This window comes from Lepidochelys olivacea, assembly GCF_965140295.1.
Source record: "Lepidochelys olivacea isolate rLepOli2 genome assembly, chromosome: 4".
In the NCBI taxonomy this organism is placed as follows: Eukaryota; Metazoa; Chordata; order Testudines; family Cheloniidae; genus Lepidochelys; species Lepidochelys olivacea.
In genome coordinates, this window is record NC_140414.1 from 99,193,002 (window position 1) to 99,208,703 (window position 15,702).

The following is a 15,702-nucleotide window of genomic DNA, read 5'->3' on the forward strand; positions in this document are numbered from 1 at the left end:
TGGGCCTCTGAGAACCTTCAGTGTATTGCAGAAAAATTAGGGATGGGAGAACCAATCTGGATAAAATAAAAAGAGGACAGGAGAAGCTTGTGGAAGGCCCAACTAGCCTTAATTGATCTCTTCTGCTTCCTTCCCTCTTTCAGCCAGAACAGTTTATGTAAAAATACCACAAGAGGGTATTCTCATGGTCTGTCTATCCTAACTTTAACGTAAAATTCATGAGGGAGCCTGTTATATATAGTTTCCAATCCAGTTTTGAAGAACCAAGAGGTTCAGATAAATGTGAAAGCCAAACTTTTGGCTGCATATCCAAACTAAACCCCAAACTTCTCCAGGTTCTTCAAGCACTAAGAAAATGCTCCTCTTTCATGGTGTGAAGTGATAGTGTTTAAAGTTAACTATTCAATTCAGCAGATACTTACTGTCACCATATAAGATTTTAATTGGTTCATATGTTCTAAATTTAACTGTTTTGATTTCACAGGTGCCTGCATAAATATCACCTACAGCCAGTGCCAAATGCTGCCATATAACCACACCACTCTAACATCAGTTCTTTCCATTGTCAAAAGCATTGAAATGGAAAAGTTCCTCAAGTTCTTCAGTTATCTCAACCGACTCAGCTGCTATCAACACATCATGCTATTTGGCTGTAGCCTTGCTCTTCCTGAGTGCATCAGTGATGGTGATGACAGGTATTTGGGAACTAAAATCAGTCAGTGAGTAGAGCCAATTGTAGCATAATACTGCATATCTAATCAGAACAAAACAGTCCTGAGCTAAGCCTATGGCCTTTTCATTGCAAAAATCCTGCTAGTCAAAGCTATCCCCCCCAGCATTTCTGCCTTACTAAACTGTCTTCAAGCTCTTCTGTTAGAACAAACTTAGTATTTTTGCTGGGAAGAAATTAATTAGTGTCATTATAATAGTTTGAATAATTTGTGCCACAAGTTAGAACAGAACTGCAATGCAGTCAGGGGTTGCTTTCTTAGCATAATCAATGAAAAAGATATAGTAAGGGAAGCCTATCTAGTGGTCATGTGCCCAAATGGAGTGATATATGAATATATTTTAAAAACATACGTATTACATATATGTAATTAAATGCATAAAATGTTATGAATAATCAAAGTAAAATTTAATAAACAAGTCAGGGTAAACAAAATTTACGGTTTCTAATGCAACAGTAACTCAGCCATGTACTACGTTTGTAGTGTTTTCTATTCTACTAATTTAAGAAAAATAAGATAAATATATTTATGTCTTGTGTATTTTATAGTGTATAGTTTATTTAGCAGCATGTATGGAACGGTCCTGAGTTAATATTATTTTAGGAACTTCAGCAATAGCATGTCCTGATTTTTACAATTAATTATGCAACTTTAATGTCCCATTCATGTAATTTTGCACTGACTTTCCTTTTTTAAAGGAAAATAATGAGATCATTCATGTTTAATAATGTTGAAAATTAAAAGTGACATAAAGGGGGAAATAGGCTGGTGCCTTTTTTGTTTTTGATAAATACAGAAGGTCTGCAAAATTGTTTTAGTTTTCCTTTTTAAACTAACAAACAAACAAACAAACCAAAACCACAAACCACGTTTCTTACTCCTGTTTTTTTCCATTTGAAATTCAGGTCTTTGTACCAAGAGTCTGAAAGCCCAACAGTTGAGAAGGGATAGGATGTTTTGTCAGAGAGTTTAAAACTCTTTGGTTTTTGTTAACACCTATTTAACTTAATTGCCTAATGAATGCTTGAGTGAAAGGATGTCTGAGGGCTTGCCTACACTGGCAATTTACAGTGCTGCAACTTTCTTGCTCAGGGGTGTGAAAAAACACCCCCCTTGGCACAGCAAGTTTCAGCGCTGTAAATTGCCAGTGTAGACAGTGTACCAGCACTGGGAGCTATGCCCCTCATGGAGGTGGTTTTTTTAGAGTGCTGGGAGAGCTCTCTTCCAGTGCTCTGCCGTGACCACACAAGCCACGTTAAAGCGCTGCCACAGCAGACCAGCACTTGGTTAAAGATTCCGCATTCCTGTTCCTCCACTTAAGGAGTGAGAGTTCGGAGGATACACCTCTGACACTCCTTCCCCCACAAAAAATCATCCAGCAATACCAGGGAAGGCTATGTTTAAGTTTCCTGATAACGTTTAACAAGTAGAAAAAAGATCCTCTTTATAATGTTATAAAAAAGTGAAAAAGGGCACAAACCCAACTAAAACAACATGTTTGCAGGTCACTTTTAAATGTTCCATTTAGGATTTGAAGTTCACACCCCTTTCTGAGAGTGAATGGGATGGGAGAGGGGTGCAAAGTTCGTAACTCAATGAGGTGGATGGAGTGGAAGGAGAATAAATTCACACGTTATTCTTTGTCTGAAGACAGCTTTCTGTAAGATTGGGGGCTTTTCTACGTGGGTGATTTAGCCTGTACTAACTTAAAGGCATGTCTATGATGGCAGAGTTACAGCGCTGGGAGTTACAGCGCTGCTCAGAGAACGCTGAAGAGAAACTGCGGTTGTGTGTTCACACTGTCAGCTGCCTGCGCAATAGCATGGTCACACTTGCAGCAGTATTCGGAGCTTTGCATTCTGGGCAGCTATCCCACAGAGCACCTCTTTCTCTTCTGCTGCTAAGAGTTGTGGGAAGGCGGAAGGGGTCATGGGGTATCCTGGGTCCTGTTCCAGTGCCCTGTGATGCATTGTTTTGCATCCCAGCAATCCCAGTGCTTCTGTCTGCATTTGGCGCCGTCTTTCAATGGTTTGTGTATTGCTCACCCTGCCTCTTCGGGGTGCAGGAATGGATCCCGAACTGTTGACCAGTATGCTGCTCGCTCTGACCAACACGTCATGAATGGCAGTGGAGTTATTCCTTAAACTACAAGGCAAGAGGAGTGTGACATTGATCTCACCACACACAGTAGCTACGACACGAGATTGTTTGTGGCATTCACGGAGGTTCTGACCACAGTGGAACGCCGCTTTTGGGCTCAGGAAACAAGCACTGAGCAGTGAATCACATCGTGATGCACCTCTGGGATGATGAGCAGTGGCTGTAGAATTTTGGGTGAGGAAAGTCACATTCATGGGACTGTGTGATGAGCTCGCCCCAGCCCTGTGGTGCAAGGACACGAGACTGAGAGCTGCCCTGCCATTGGAGAAGCGCATGGAGATTGCACTGTGGAAGCTGGCTACTCCAGACTGCTGCCGATCACTTGCTAACCAGTTTGGAGTGGGAAAATCAACCATTGGACTCAAGTTGATGGAAGTCTGCAGGGCCATCAATCGCATCCTGCTCCGAAAGACGGTGACTCTTGGCAATGTGTGTGACATTGTGGATGGCTTTGCACAAATGGGCTTCCCGAACTGCGGAGGGGCGATAGATTGCACACACATTCCAATTCTGGCACCAGACCTCCTAGCCACCAAGTACATTAATCAGAAGGGGTATTTCCCAGTGGTTCTCCAGGTGCTTGTGGATCACTGTGGGCATTTCATGGACATTAATGCAGGCTGGTCTGGAAAGGTGCATGATGCATGAATCTTTTGGGACTGTCATAAATATAAAGGGAAGGGTAACAACCTTCCTGTATCCAATACTATAAAATCCCTCCTGGCCAGAGGCACAAAATCCTTTTACCTGTAAAGGGTTAAGAAGCTCAGGTAACCTGGCTGGCACCTAACCAAAAGGACCAATAAGGGGACAAGACACTTTCAAATCTGGGGGCGGGAGAAGGCGGGAAAGGTTTTGGTCTGTCTGTTCTGTGTGCTTGCCAGACACAGATCAAGGAAGCAAGCAATCTAACTCCATTAGAATTAGTAAGTACGAGCAAGGGAAGCTTATTTTTGTTTTGGCTTGTGATTTTTTCTGTCCTGAGAGGAAGGTGTATTCCTGGTTTTCTTTTTGTAACTTTAAAGTTTGGCCCAGAGGGAAATCCTCTGTGTTTTTGAATCTGATTGCCCTGTAAGATTATCTTCCATTCTAATTTTATAGAGGTGCTTCTTTTACCTTTTTTCTTTATAATAAAGTTCTGTTTCTTTTAGAATCTGATTGGGGTTTTTTTTTAGTGTCCTAAAAAAACCCAAGGTTGGTCTGTGCTCATCTTGTTTATTCTCAAGCCTCCCCAGGAAAGGGGGTAAGCTGGTAGAAATAAGCTTACGGGGTCTCTCATGCGGGTCCCCACATCTGTACTCTAGAGTTCAGAGTGGGGAGAGAACCCTGACAGGAACACTGGCCTGTTCAGGAAGCTGCAAGCAGGGACTTGTGGCACGGAAGGCACATACCAATCTACCTAGTTTCCTTTTCTCTCCCTGCATCTGTCCTGCTCAGTGAATGCATGGCCCTGTGCCCCCCCCCCCCCCCAACAACAAAATAAAGCTGCCTGCTCAAAATAATAGCCAGCAGCATGGCACAGCTGTCACCTCTGTCCCACCATTCTTCTCCTCCCCTCATGGCAGCATACCCAAATAATGAAAACATTCAGTTGTGCATGAAATTCAACAGGTTATGGAGACAGTGGTGACAGGGAAAAAAAGTTTAGTTAGTGTTTTCAGTTTACATGAGGTAGACATGGGCATTGTATGCCCATAAAGGTACAAAGACTACAGCTCCCTGCTGAGGTATATGTGTCCTGTAAGATGCATTCATATAGGATAAGAAGTTTACCTTAGGGATAGCATAGCCATGCAGCTCTTAATGGCTTTTCACAGGCTCACATAGAAAAAGAATGGGAGCAGTTATGGTTCTGCACTGATTTTCTGAAGCCTTATTTGTTTCTCTGTGCACTTTCAGCATGTCTGCAGGGAAGATAAAGCAGAATCTAATACTAAGAAATAGCACAGGTTTGGTCCAAACATTCTGTGGAATAGCTGCACTCCTTGCTTCTGGCAAAGCACACAACTCCCTTCTACTCCTGCAGCACTTCTGGGGGGACCATCTTGGTGAATAACTTCACAGCATAACTCACTGGTCTGTCCTCTGCCTTTTGGAATAACACCATTCTCTGTCTCCTTGTCACCTGCCTCAGTGTAACATTATTGAGAGCCAGGGCACCTAAAGGGGATAATAGAGGGGATTACTTTCCCGTTCTCTCCCAGATGGCCCTTATTAGTCCCTCTGATACCATAAAATCACCTCCAAGGCACTGCCTAAACTGCAAAGCCAAACTGGGAATATAATTCCTAACCATCTGTATCTTGTAAAGCACAACTGCAAATCCACACAGCATATATGCACACCCAGAAATTCCCAATCAAGCCTCCATGCACACGCCACTGATCATCTCTGAGGTCCCTTTAAGTCTGGAAAAGAATCTCAGGGAGGGGAAATGAGAAATACATGTTTAAAAATGCTATTCTAGCCTCTCTGGAATATGAACAATAACTGCTTGTTTTTCCCTCTACTCTCCTATTCTATGGCACCTGCAGCAGCCAGACCCTTAAGGACAGGGTCTTCATCAACAGTTGAGTGGCTGGCTAACTTGAAGAGGAAGAAACGGAGAAGTCAGGATGAAATGTTTGCAGACCACATTTCTGACACACCCCCGCCCCCAAATTGAAAACATTAGAGAGAGCTGGAGGTTGTATTTGGGGTCACAGAGGGAAAAAGACAGGAAGCTCTCCAGAGAGGGTGTTGAAGTGGCCAGAGACAGCATTGCCATGGCAAAAAACACTGTAGAGAAAGACAGGGACATGTAAAAGCAGCCTCTGGAGGCAATACAGATGCAGAATGATTTGCTGCAGACAATGTAGTGCCCCAGACACTACAGGGTACTGGGAATACCCTCATGTGTTCCCCTCTGTACCCCTGTAGCCATGCTCCCAGATGCCAGTCCACTCCCTGGCCCAAGCTCAGGGTAGCGAGAACAATTGCACCTGCAAGCCCAGCTCTTTCAAGACCCCACACTCTACACCAGGAGAGAGAAGAACAAGAAGATGTAGAGGCAAGGCATAAACTCACCTATGAACTGGAGACCTCCCCCCACCCACATTCTTTTGTTGTGCCCTCTGCTGCAGTGTTTCATTGTTGTTTTAATTAAAGGTTTATTTGTGGTTGTTATATAAAATTGTTGTTTAATAACAAAACCATTAAATTCATTCATAAATAATCTGTAATCATAAATAAATGAATAAATTTTGCATGTTATAGGATTTTACAATCACAAAATAAAATAAGGAATGCCACAATGTGCCAGATTATCACCCCATAAAAGACACTGCAATGATCTTAATCCATTCACCAACCCTCTTCCCTGGGATAACGTGGATGTATAGCTGCATATTTTGAGGCCTGAGACTCAAAGATGGCCAAATGCGTGCTCCACTGTCATTCTGCAACTATTGAGGCCACTGACTTAAAGAGTTCCTTTCTTCTGTTCAAGTGCCTTGTGAATTGCTTAATTAGCTAGAGAAGCAAATTATAAGATGAGTGTTTCAGGATAACTAGTGTACTCTCCACACGATTAATGTTCATAGTAATCATGGGGGAAAAGTCTCATAAGAACATAAGAATGGCCATACTGTGTCAGACCAAAGGTTCATCCAGCCCAGTATCCTGTCTACCGTCAGTGGCCAATGCCAGGTGCCCCAGAGGGAGTGAACCTTACAGGTAAAGATCTAGTGATCTCTCTCCTGCCATCCATCTCCACCCTCTGACAAATGGAGGCTAGGGACACCATTCCTTACCCATCCTGGTTAACAGCCATTAATGGACTTAACCTCCATGAATTTATCCAGTTCTCTTTTAAACCCTGTTATAGTCCTAGGCTTCACAATCTCCTCAGACAAAGAGTTCCCACATGTTGGCTGTGCGCTGAGTGAAGAAGAACTTCCTTTTATTTGTTTTAAATCTGCTACCCATTAATTTCATTTGGTGGCCCCTAGTTCTTATATTATGGGAACAAGTAAATAACTTTTCCTTATTCACTTTCTCCACACCACTCATGATTTTATATACCTCTATCATATCCCCCCTTAGTCTTCTCTTTTCCAAGATGAAAAGGCCTAGCCTCTTTATTCTCTCCTCATATGGGACCCATTCCAAATCCCTAATCATTTTAGTTGCCCTTTTCTGAACCTTTTCTAATGCCTGTATATTTTTTTTGAGATGAGGGGACCACATCTGTACACAGTATTCAAGATGTGGGAGTACCATGGATTTATATAAGGGCAATAAGATATTCTCCATTTTATTCTCTATCCCTTTTTAAATGATTCCTAACATCCCATTTGCTTTTTTGACTGCTGCTGCACACTGCGTGACTGTCTTCAGAGAACTATCCACGATGACTCCAAGATTTCTCCTGTTTGGTTGTAGCTAAATTAGCCCCCATCATATTGTATGTATAGTTGGGGTTATTTTTGCCAATGTGCATTACTTTACATTTATCCACACTAAATTTCATTTGCCATTTTGTTGCCCAATCACTTAGTTTTGTGAGATCTTTTTGAAGTTCTTCACAGTCTGCTTTGGTCTTAACTATCTTGAGCAGTTAGTATCATCTGCAAACTTTGCCACCTTGCTGTTTATCCCTTTCTCCAGATCATTTATGAATAGGTTGAATAGGATTGGGCCTAGGACTGACCCTTGGGGAACACCACTAGTTACCCCTCTCCATTCTGAAAATTTACCATTTATTCCTACCCTTTGTTCCCTGTCTTTCAACCAGTTCTCAATCCATGAAAGGATCTTCCCTCTTATCCCATGACAACTTAATTATTCATTAAGGTACACAGAGCTGAGTTCTGAAAGATGCTAGCATCATGGATTCTCCACACCACCCTGCATTTATGTTTGTGAATCTACCATGGCAATCAACCATGGAACACAATGGAGAAAGACCCCTCTCTGTTTATAAACTCCGAACCCTGCTGTTGGGGGCAAGCAATAGACAGATGGATCATACCAGTTTCCCCAATACAGTTTGGGAACCCCATGCTTACAAAGCCATCAACAATCTCCTGAACATTAATAAGGTTTATAACCTGGTGCAACAGTACCTTATGTATGGCATCACACCCCTGTATGGCAATAGCCTCAACAATTGATGCCAAATAGTTTGGGTCTGGTCTGTTAACATTCAGGGGTGGCCAGCTTCCAGATGGTAATGGCAACCCATTTGTCCTCAAGTACAGAGCACCTCATGTTGATACACTGCCCCTGCAGCTCCAGAGCTAGTTCAGCACAGATCTCAAAAAAGGTTGCCTTCCCCATTCTGAAATTGTCCCTCCAGTGCTGGTCATCCCAGTTCTGCAGAATGACCCTTTCCCAGCAATTGACATTGGTTTCCTGAGCCCAGAAACACTGTTTTCCTAGACTTCCACTGGCTTCTGCTATGCATCCCACAATGCACAGCAGGAAAAATTGCAGACCACACACTGCTCAGCAGCAAAGCAGAGATCATGGGATACCCTCCCAGAATGCCATGCACATAGTATATACCAAGACCTTCCCATGCGTACACAGTGATGAAAATTGAAAGAGGCCACAGTCATCCAGTGTGTATGCTACTGGTGCAGCTTACATATTGCACACCAATTAGTATGCATCAACTGTGCGAGAACTAAACCTCCCAGGTAGGTGAGGCATGGGATAACATGGCAGTAGCTAATCTATTTACACTATAACAGTTATGTCTTGGCAATTAAAATATAAAAATTAGGAAAAAACTTTAGTATTTTCAGGTTATTGCCACATTTGAATAGAGACCAAAAACTTGAAAGATAAGCAATTTTTCCGTGGCCACAGTTTTCTCCTGTTCCTACTGTCAATGTAATGCAGGGGGTTTGATTTTCATTTTACTGATATATATTTGAAGGGATGTACTACATGTTCCCATTAGGCTGGGGAGGCAGAATGTGCATAAATCATAAAGGGCTACATAAGATTCTGCTAAAAAAAGAGAAACCTTAGCAGCTATCTACTTCTCATGGCAGCGGTGTCAACAGAGATGGATGCTGACAGATTGTGGAGTAGCAGGGAGGAATTGAAATGGTGGCCTGTCAAAAAATATTGCTGGTTTTCCAAACCTAAATGTGTCACCCAAATCCAACTCCTAATTCTCAGTAATCTTTCTTTGGGGGTAATTTTTGGTTGCTTTATATGAATCAACCTTTTAAGTGGGTATCCGGTAGATAATTTATCTTGCAGATCCTCTGCTTACTTGCAGATAGAGAGAGATCTTTTAGATCTGATCTATCAGAAGCCAAGGTCATTTAGGATGTAAAACTTTGAGACTATATTTCTTATAAGATTTAGTTTTTAAAATAAGACTGCATTAAATTTTCCATTAATTAATAATACATCATTCAAATGGTTCGTTGGATGCATAACCTGAAACCCCCACCCAAATATCTTGGTATTTATATTTGTGTTTACTTCATATATTTTAATGCCATAGGTAGCTATATGTGAGGTGAAAATAACAAGAGATTTAGTATTCTTGCAGTATTTCAAGCAAATAAGAAATAAAATGTAGCAAAATCAGATTTTAGATTATTTGAGCCCCTTAAATAACTTCCTAAGACATTAAAAAGCCTGTGAAAAATGTAAACAAATACTTGAAATAATTATACTAGACAATGTGCAACTTCCTACCACATAAAAGTGATGATATCAAATAAGTTCTAGAAGGAGTTTAAAGAGCATGGAAGAAAATGCGTTGATAAAATTTTCATTGTTTCATGACTTGGTATCGCACAACATTTTGATTAAAAAAACGAACAATATAAAATGAGCATGGCACACAATAAATGGATTAAAAACTGGCTAACTGATAGGTCTCAAAATGCAACTGTGAATGGGAAATCATCATCGAATGGGTATGTTTGCACAAGGGTCCCACAGGGATTGGTTCTTGCCCTATGTTTTTTAACATTTTTATCAGTGACGAGGAAGAAAACATAAAATCATCACTGATTAAGTTTGCAGATGAGACAAAAATTGGGGGAGGGATAGATAATGAAGAGGACAGGCCACTGATTCAGAGTGATCTGGATTGCTTTGTAAACCGGGCGCAAGCAAACAAAATGTCTTTTAATACAGCCAAATGTAAATGTATGCATTTAGGAACAAAGAATGTAGGCCAAATTTCCAGGAGGGGGGACTCTATCCTGGGAAGCAGTGAGTCTGAAAAACTCATAAATTCATAAATTGTCTGCCCTCTATAACACTGATAGAGAGATATGCAGAGCTGTTTGCTCCCCCAGGTAGTAATCACTTACTCTGAGTTTTTCAATAAACAAAAATGATTTTATTAAGTATAAAAGGTAGGATTTAAGTGGTTTCATGTAATAACAGCCAGAACAAAGTAAGTCACCAGCAACATAAAGCAAAAAACACACAAGTCTAAGCCTAATACATTAAGAAACTAATTACAGGTAATACCTCACCCTCAGAGATGTTCCAATAAGCTTCTTTCACAGACTAGACTCCTTCCTACTTTGGGGCCAATCCTATCCTCTGGTGCAGTCCTTGTTAGTTCCAGCAGACATCTCAGGTGGTAAGCAGGGGTTTTCTCATGATTGGCAGCACCTTTTGTCCTGCTCCATCCCCTTTTATAGCTTTTGCACAAGGCAGAAATCTTTTGTCTGTGCCTATCCCCACCCCCTCCTTATCAATGGAAAAGTACAAGGATTAAGATGGATTCCACTATCATGTGACATGGTCACATGTCACTGTAAGACCTCTAGTCTCCATTCTTCCTGGGTCGGCCCACACATACACAGGAAGGTTTTCAGATAAATAAACCATTTACAACCAATTGTCCTAGTCAATGGGAGCCATTGAGATTCTAAACCACCATTAATGGCCCATACTTTGCATAATCACAATAGGACCTCAGAGTTTTACTTCATATTTCTAGCTTCATATACAAGAATGATACATGCATACAAATAGGAGGAATATATTCAGTAGTTTATAACCTTTGTTATGATACCTTACAAGAGACGTTTTGCATAAAGCATATTCCAGTTACATCATATTCACACTCATGAGCATATTTCCATAAAACATATGGAGTGCAATGTCACAGATGTGTCACATGGTTTGTACCTCACCACAGTCACAATTTGATGATTCTTTGATTTTTTTTCATTTGTGGAAGGAATAGCCACATCTTCCGTGCATTTTCTGAACGTGGTTGAGTGCAGTCCACTGCCTATGGGAAAGGAAGAATCCCAGGACTTCTTTCCTTGGATCTTCACTCAGGTGTTTGTTTGGGATGTCACAAGTGGCCCGCTATTTGAGTGCTGCGTCCTTTCTGTTGGCCTGCAGCATTGATGTGTGGATCAAGAAAGGATTCCTGGATTTGAATTGGGAGAGTTGCAGTGGATTGAGGTCTTGATGTAGTGACAGGTCTGGAGCAGCCAGGCTCTTATTGCACTGTGGAAGCACAGCAGCTTCTCATCTGAATGTTGGCTGGCCCAATGTCCACCAAAACTGAGAGCCACGGGATTGGTGTTGATTTAAGAGAGTCGCTAGGAATCCTGAGCATGGCACTGATTTCAGTGTCAGCAAGACTGGTGTGGGAGCTTTTGAACCAAACTGGTGCATACCACTTTGCTGTTGGCAAGACCAGGACTTGAACTGACATTCGAAGCATGCATGTATCACATGTCAGCAAGCTTCTGGTTAATGTTAATCCCTGTTTTTATCTTCTTTTTGGTGTTGTCAAAATGTTGTTGATAGCTCAGCGTCTGATCAAGGGTAACACCAAGGTACAGTAGATTACACTCATGCAATTGTGTCAGCTCCACCTTTTATCTGGAGACTTTCAAAAAGGGATGTATTTGCCCCTGTTACCCAGTGGTGCTACCTAGCAGAGTGTAAAGTCTTGGATAAAATAATGCTTCCAAATCTGAAATACATGATTATTCATTTCCACCAATCTCAGCTACTTCTTCTGCCATTGGTCAAAGGTTAGAAAGCAGTAAAAACCTCTGGATTGTTCGTTATTCTTCATCTGGTAATATCTACAAACTTTTCTGGTGTCAATGTAACATGCTTTTTTTAAAAAAAAATTGATTATAAGTTTAAAAGACTATTTAAATTCAGTATCATAAGGGTCCAAAAAAATCAGAATGACTTAGAATAAATGGATTATATTTTTCATAAAAAGAATACAGTCTTGGCAACTGTGCAAGATAGACAGCTAAAATATATGATTAGATAGTTGAAAAACAAAACTAAACTCCTCTACTCAGTCAGTCGGGTGAAATATTATGCCTAAGAAATACAAAACTGAAACCTATCAGTGTTTCTGGAGTGGCAGGGAAGGGCCACTTCTAATATGTTGATATGAAAAGCTCTTTGAGCAATATGGGGAAGTCATTCTGGAGATGTTGAAAGAAGAATGGGAAGAAGGTAGAGGCTGAGTTGGGAAGGGAAATTGAACAGAGGAATTTGAGGAAGGTGAGATACACATAAGAGGTCTGAAGAAGCAGAAAAATCACTGAGGAATTGATTTTTTTAAAATGATAGTGTTTTTAGCTTATTGTAAAGTTGACTAGAGCTGAAAGCATGCTTTAAAAAATGCTCTTTACACAATTGAAAGAATTAAAAGAAATACATAAAACGATCACAGTTACTGTTGTTTATTCTTATACATATTTTATAGTTTCTGGTGACAGTTTAAACCATGATGGTAAAGTTCTGACAGATTGTACATTTCATGAGAACCAGCCAGAATGAAATGTGCAGCCATTAATCGCTGGCATCCAATGTGTCATTATTACATACACCAGACCCTCACTAGAATGCGCGTCTACATAGTGCGAATTTGCATATAACACAGTCGTGGCCATGGATCCCAAATTTAATTACTTTAATTGCAATTCATTTTAACGCGGTCCCTGCAGTTAACGCAGTACTGTGCATGGATCCCAAATCCTGTGTTCTAGCGAGGGTTGGGTGTAGTTTTAATTTACTTTCTATGTTTACTTACTAGTTTCATGTTCTATAATTTTTTCTTGTTTGTAAAATAGTCTTTATTTATTAATACTTTGAGGCAGGTGTAATCTTTTAGTTGTGTGTTTGTACAGCATCTGGCACAATGTGTTCCAGGTCCAGGTCTGGGACTCCTGTATAGACTACCACAATACTGTTACTTCTAATAATAAATATGAACAATAAAATTGTCTTGATATATCTGGATACAATTTAAAACATTATACAGCAGCAAGATCAAATGCAGTTTAAAAATTTTATTCAATTTCCAGCATACAATCAACCTATACTGCTAGTTTTGTGTAAAGTAGAAAGGTCCATAGAATCATATCACAGAGTGACATTGGTAAGGCGAAGCCTTTTTTAATGCTGGTTTTTCTATAATGGAAAGATAGAAAAGTCTAAATTGGTGGGGAGGGGAAGGAAAGTTAGAACTCAGACAGACCTGTCAATGAAGACTGTGACTGTCATTTTAGGTGAGTTCATAAAGTATCTTTAAGTTATCTTTCTTTTGTGATTCAGAGTTTGGCTGGATGTGTTTCAGTAAGATTTTTTTAATCTTACTTCACAATTTGTTTTTAAATCTAGCTATTTCAAATGGTCACAGTTGAACAGCCCTGGAAAGAATGAATGTGAGAGTCAATGGGGAAAAGCAACACCAAGGTTACAATGCTATAACAATGTAAATATTAGTTAAAGCCAGTTTACCTGCGTAAATTTTAACTTTATTTTAAACATTCAGAGATCAAAGATCAACATAGACCTTGGTAGCTAGCATTAGTTTGTGACATCATACTGTAAAATACAAGGCTGTAATTTATAAGATTGTATCATATACTGTACTATAGTAAGAAGGAAGAGCTGTTGGTCAGGACTGATTTGTAACTAAATCATAGGTTTTTACATCAATGCACAAGATCACAAGAAATATCAAAATAAAATGCATAATTTATGTAGATTTGTAAGCAAAAGTCTATCTTGAAATCTTAGGTGCTTAAATATAATTTAAAAGATACAAAACTAATAAGAATTAAAGTAGTCCAACATGGATCAATCCCTACCTTCATAATACAAACCAGCCAGTCAGCTGGTCAAAATAAAACCCCAAACCCTGCTCTCTGTAAAGGTGAAGTAAAAAACAAGGTGAAGTAGAATGGTGTTGCAGCATGCCCTAAAGGCATGGATTATTTCTGACCTCAGGTGCAGGGAGTGAATTGCAAAATCAAGGACCCATATGTAATACACGCTGTCATGGTCCTACTCTATTCTTCTAAGCCATGAACTGTTAGCTCAAGTGCCTCCACTGATCTCCTCTGTGGAAGTAGCTCCCAGGGAGAGAGGCAGTCTCTTATGTAGGTAGGTCCCAAATTGTTTAGGCCTTAGGAGGTCAAACTCAACAACTTCAATTCTACCTAGAAACTAATAGGCAGGCAGAGCGAATTATTAAGCATAGCCATAATGTGCTCTCAGTGTGAAATACTTAATATAGCTGTTCATCCATGTATGTAATATAGTCCACATGCTATAGCTGTTTGTATATCAACCGTATTTGCAAATAATCTTGTGAAATTACTATTATTTATATTATACATGTGCCTAAAGGCCCCAGTTGAGACCATGGCTGTTGTGCTAGGCACTATACAAATACTTAACAATCCTAATAGACAATCCCTGCCCTAAAGAGTTTACAAACTAAATAGACAATATAGACAGAGGATGGAAGAGAGGAAGTAGTATTATCTTCTTTTACAGATGGAAAACTGAGATACAGTGCAATATGACTTGGTCATACAGGAAGTCTGTTGCAGAACTAGGAGTTAAACCTAGATCTCCTAAATTCAGAGTCTTAACTACTAGATTATCCTTCCTCTCGAATAAAACTTATGTATTCACTTTGCTGGTGATCTGCTTTACTCACTTTGGGCCTTATCCAGTACCCACTGAAGGAACAGAAACATGTTTCCCCACCAAATTTGTCTTTTTAATTTGAAAAAGATTATTTCCCCTTAAGATGATAAAGAAGCTGAATTAACATGGTTTCTTTTGTTCATCAGCTACTCCCACAAAGCATTTCTGTATGCAGTGTTGTAGCTGTGTTGTTCCCAGGATATTAGTGAGATTAGGCAGGTGAGGTAATATCTTTTATTGGACCAACTTCTGTTAGTGAGTGAGAGAAGCTTCTGAGCTCACTGGAGCTCTTCTTCAAGTCTGGGAAATGAACTCAGAGGGTCACAGCTAAATACAAGGTGGAACAGATTGTTTACCATAAGTAGTTAACACACATTTCAAGAGACCTTTCAAGGTGAAGTGGCCTGTTAACATCTCTCCAGTCATAGGGGAGAAAGGAAAAATAACATTGGAGGGTGATTAAGTGGGTTATAGATTGTTGTAATAAGCCATAAATCCAGTGTCTCTATATAGTCCATGATTTTTAGTATTGAGCAAAGTAAAATATTTATGCTCCCAAGCTCATCTTTTGAAGGTGTTGTGCTGGCTTCCTTTGAGGACAAGGACTGAGAGGTCAGAGGTAGAGTGATTGCAGTGAAAAGTGTTCACCCACAGGTCCTATGGTGTTTTTGTCTTTTATCGTTTTCCTGAGTGAGTTCATTTGAGAGCGTATTGATTGTCTTGTTTTACCCATGTAGTTGTTATTGGGGCATGTAGTGCACTGGATGAGGTAGACTACATGTTGTGACAGGCATCTGTAGGACCCAGTCTTGAAAGGTGTGTTGTGTGGGGTGTTGGTCATTGTAGCAGT

General features: G+C 40.2%; 1 protein-coding gene across 1 annotated transcript in view; it reads left to right on the forward strand.

Moving 5' to 3' along the window:
• Nucleotides 1–15,702, forward strand: part of CORIN (corin, serine peptidase) — a 320,230-nt gene that overhangs the window by 112,058 nt on the left and 192,470 nt on the right. The window contains exon 4 of the mRNA XM_084626359.1: nt 485–695. Within this exon, the coding sequence (XP_084482485.1) occupies nt 485–695 (211 nt within the window). The remainder of the gene's footprint in view (nt 1–484; nt 696–15,702) is intronic.